General features: G+C 53.5%; 1 protein-coding gene across 1 annotated transcript in view; it reads left to right on the forward strand.

Annotated features, from left to right (window-relative positions):
* The first annotated feature begins 3,116 nt into the window (after nucleotides 1-3,116).
* The window catches only part of DNMBP (dynamin binding protein), a 25,968-nt gene continuing 24,687 nt past the window's right edge, over nucleotides 3,117-4,397 (forward strand). Inside the window, exon 1 of the mRNA XM_009880471.1 lies at nucleotides 3,117-3,261. Coding sequence (XP_009878773.1) covers nucleotides 3,117-3,261 — 145 coding nt within the window. The remainder of the gene's footprint in view (nucleotides 3,262-4,397) is intronic.

Consider the following 4,397-nt stretch of genomic DNA (forward strand, 5'->3'; position numbering starts at 1 on the left):
GGTCCACCATTAAGCCTGAAGGGTTGGACTCAGTAAGTTTCCAGTCTGGAAGATGCTGGGAGGCTTCTTTCTCTAGGTGGGGGTTTGCAGGCAGCACTCCACGGAGCAAGACAAGGCCACGGTCCTGGAAAACATAATATTTTGTGTTCAGTTCATGTTATGGAGCAAGCAAACCCCACAAGACTGATTCGCTGCTTTCGAATGCCGGGGCGTACTGTCTAGATTCAGATGGAGTCAGGGAGTGATCCTGCTCTTCTTGGTACTGCTGAGGGAACATGAGCTTGTTCTTTTTTTAGCGGTTTCAGAAGTTACTTCATGCTTTCTTACCTCATGGGCTGCCTCTCAGGGAATGCTTTTCACATGAAAATGTTAGTATTTTATTGTAACTGCAATTAATATATACATGGCGGAACAATTGCAATCCTGCCTGCCCCTCTCGATCTTCTGTCTCATTGGAAAATCTTGTACATTTTAATGAATGAGTCCCCAGAGCTGCAGGTGAGTTGAGGAAGTGACACGGCTGTTTTCAGGGGCAGGATCTGAGCCCCGGGCAGTGGGAGGGCTGTATCCTCAGCCCCTGTGACTGCAGCAAAGCCAGGGTTTGGGTCTGAAGCACATGTGATGTAATCCTTGCACTCCTCAGCCCACTCTTTCGTTACACCTTGGAGAGAAGAAATGCAAGAAATCTCACTGTACCATCATGTGCTCCTGGAGAGACTACCCTGAGGCAGCAATTATGCCTGCAATATTTTTTCCTCCCTTTTGTCCAGTGCGGCTGTGAAGTTTGCATATTCAGAGCATGGCAAGGATTCCTAGGACCCTGAGCTCGGTCGGCAGCCTGTCTGTGGGGTTGAGGGCAGCCCCAGGTGCCTGCAAGGGGCTGCTACTGCTGTGCCTGTCGCTGCTGCTCTCCTCTTCCCATCAGAGCATGCGGCAGCATGTCCCAGCCACCCCACCTTAAACAGCGCAAGGCTCCTTCCTTGCCTGTAGTATTTCCGAGCTAATTCATGGCTCTTCCATCTTTTTCCCTGCTCCACATGGTCATGTTTTTAATACTGTTACTCCTTCTGCCTCAGTAGGTTCCTGCTACCCTGAACTGCAGCTCTTTGTGCTCCTGATTCACTCCAGTCCATTCATCTCTTTCTGGTGGCAAAGTGCTGTCGGCTGCTGGATATTGGGCTCTTTGTTTGTACAGCCAGCACAACGCTGGTGACAAAGGGACAGCCTGTGCCCCAAGGAGCCCACGTGCTACGGGGAAGGCGGTGGAGAGCAACAGGAGTGACAGACGGGACGGCAGAGGTGAGGGTGGCAGGGGCGCAGGGTGCTGGCTGCAGCAGGGGCACGGCTGGGGGTGGGGAGGGACGTGCTGAGGAAGCTGTTCCTGCTTAGTCCAAACCCGCTTTGTTCCCAAGAGGTGTGTCGGACTGGATAAACAGAGCAGTCCCGTCAGCAGAAAGCCTTTCCCTGGCTGGATCCCCTGCTGGCGCTCTCGCTGGAAGCCGGCTGCACCTCATCAGTGGGGAGGTTTTTCTCCTCCCTGCATTAGCGTCCCCTCTTACTGACTCTCCGGGGCTCAGGTGGGCTGTGTGCGGCCGTATGGAGAAATGGGGGACCCAGGGCCCCGCTGTGTTCGCTGTGGGTGGTGGTGTGTGTCGTCACCGTGCTCTTTCTGCTGTTAGCTAGGCGGGACTGTTTGACAAGCCGTGCTGAGTACGGGACGGGTATTGCCGGCTGGGCAGCGCTTGGAGGGTGACTGTTCACCGTGCACGTAGAGGCGCTTTGGGAGGGGCGGAGGTTGGGTCCCATTGCAGGGAAGTTGTGTCCAACCAGACAGAGCAGGGACTCTGCTCGTGACGTGGGAGGAAAGCAGCCTGTGTCGGCAGGGGCTCATGGGGAGGATGCTGGTGTCCCGGCATCGCAGAGGGCAGGGCTCTGAAAGCACCTCGGAGAGTTGTCGGCAGTGCCGTGCTGCACCCGTAATCGCAGTGGGACAGGAAGATGAAGGGAAGCACTCAGCAGTCTGAGGTGCAGGTGTTGAGGAATGATTTTAGGATTCCTGGTTGCCTTGGACAGATGCACCTTTAAGTTCCTCTTCTGAGAGATCTGGGAAGAGGGGAAGGAGCAGCTGTAGCTGCAGAACTGCTTCTGCCTTGGTGCAGCAAAGTGACTTGATGGTGAGGCTGCTTGGCACAAAGCAGATGATACAGAAAAGTATCCCAGCTCAGCAGCCACTTCCAGAGGAAGGGGGAAATCCAAAACGTAGCCCTTGATGAGGACAGCTTTGCTTGCCTTCGGGTCCCCTGCCAGGGAGGGTTTCAGCCTTAGCTCCCAGAGCCTCGGACAGGGTCTGCACCCTCATCTCAGCCTGATTCCTGCCAGGAGCCATCGTGAGGCCTCCCAGGGGATGGCTGAGCCTGGTGCCTAGAAGGCAGAAGTGGCATTTTCTGCTAGGTCTGAGGATGCCCAGGCTGGGTCAGCCCAGGCAGAGGCGGGAGCAGCTCTCCTTGCCGGGGTGGGGAAGGAGATGGTGGGATGAGGTCGCTTGGGCAGACTGTGCCTCTTCTCTTGCTGGGCAGAAGTGTGACGCCACTCCAGCACGCAGTTCCTGTGGCTCTGGGTGGTGGTGTGAGGAGGGGGATGCCTGTGCCCATCCCGCCAGAGCATGCATGGTGGGATCATGCAAGTGAGTGGTGCTATCTGCCCACCCAGCCCTGGCCGGCACAGTGCCCTACCCTGAATGTCAGGGAAGTGCTCAGCTTCCTCCCCTCCTCTTGCTTCCTTCCTGACGGGAATTCACTTCCAATTTTCTTGCTGCTTCTCCCCCTCTTTGCAGTACAAACACGTGTCTCCACAGAGATAGCCAGAGGGGCTGGACAAGGCAGGTTAGACCATGGAGGCTGCATTGCTGGAGACCCTTGGCTCCTGCGGCATGCTTCACATGGTGAGGGGTTTCAGTGAGCTCAGGACAGGACCCCCTCACACCGTTCCTGTCTCTCGTGCTCAGGAAGGGGTTTACTTTCTGAGTTATGTGTGATAATTGCAGGTGTTTCTGGCTGCTAACCAACTTCCCACTGTGTCTCAGCCTTAGGTACTGATCCACTCTTAGACCCCGCACAATGGAGGCTGGCTCCGTGGTACGAGCAGTCTTTGATTTCTGTCCCAGCGTCTCTGAAGAGTTGCCCCTCTTCGTGGGAGATGTCATCGAGGTGCGGTCCGTGGTGGATGAGTTCTGGCTCCTTGGGAAGAAGGAAGGTGTCACAGGTAAGAGCTGGAAATGCCTGCACCTGGATCCATAGATGTGCCAGCTAAATGTCCACTCTGTGAGCACACCTTCCCTCGGCCAGCACTGTGCAGTACCAGATTTGATTCCCTAAGTCTTTCACGAGACTTTGTCTGAGGGTGCAGGTTACCCATCGCTGGTCTCCTGCCACCTTTGTGTCAACTATTCAGACAGCTCACTTGTTATTTTTTGAGAGAGGTTAGTGGAGGTTCAGTTCTCAAGGAGATGAGAGCTTCACAAAACTAGTTGCTCTGTCCTCTGTGGTGAGACAGCCCATTTCCTGGCTTGTTTATGCGCTGACCCGCTGTGGCAGTGGAAGAGGAGAGAGGAAACAGATGCACCAAGAGTGGAAATGCATCCACATCCAAGTGACCTCGTCAGGTCAAGTCAGTGGGAGATGCAGCGATAGGACCGTGTGTCCCTCCAAGCCCTCTGACTCAGCCCCACTTCCTCCTCTCTGCTTTAAAGCATTTTCCTGCACGAGCTGCTATCAATATCTGGATGCCTGAAGTAGTGTACAATTCTCTCAAAATTTTTGGAGGTGCATGAGAACTTCTGAAGCAGCAAAATGCTCCTAGTGAGACACTTAGAGTCTCTGTTTAAGTCCCTGTTTAAGCAGCTCTGCCTCATCTTAATACTGATGTTGAGAGGATGTTTGAGCTCTCAGGGAGATGAAAACCAGGCCACTTCAAAGCGTAAGCCTGACTCTGTCTTCAGCATGAGAGTGGGACTGGAGTTTCATCCCTGGCTGTGGAGATGAGGCTGCTATTGCAGCAGCAGTCTGGGCACTGCTAACAGCCACAAGCTGTCTCCTGGCTAAAAGACAGACAGGAGTGAAGGTGGAGAGATGGACTTCTCTCCTGTGCTCCATGTAGCTGATAAATGGCATTGAATGAATTCATGTCTGATGCTGCTGTTGCTGAAGTAGCCGGGAACAAATTACTTCTGCAGAAATCACCGGTATCTACTTCACCACAGTTTTGTCTTCCAGCATAGCTGATGCGCTTTTTCTCAAGAAGATGAAGCTGCTAAGGAATAATAAACAGATGTGTGTCATAGCTCAAAGATAAAGAAACATGCTGAAGTCAAACCGAATGGTTTTTAATGACCTTTAATT

Source organism: Charadrius vociferus, unplaced genomic scaffold (assembly GCF_000708025.1).
Source record: "Charadrius vociferus isolate BGI_N301 unplaced genomic scaffold, ASM70802v2 scaffold443, whole genome shotgun sequence".
In the NCBI taxonomy this organism is placed as follows: Eukaryota; Metazoa; Chordata; class Aves; order Charadriiformes; family Charadriidae; genus Charadrius; species Charadrius vociferus.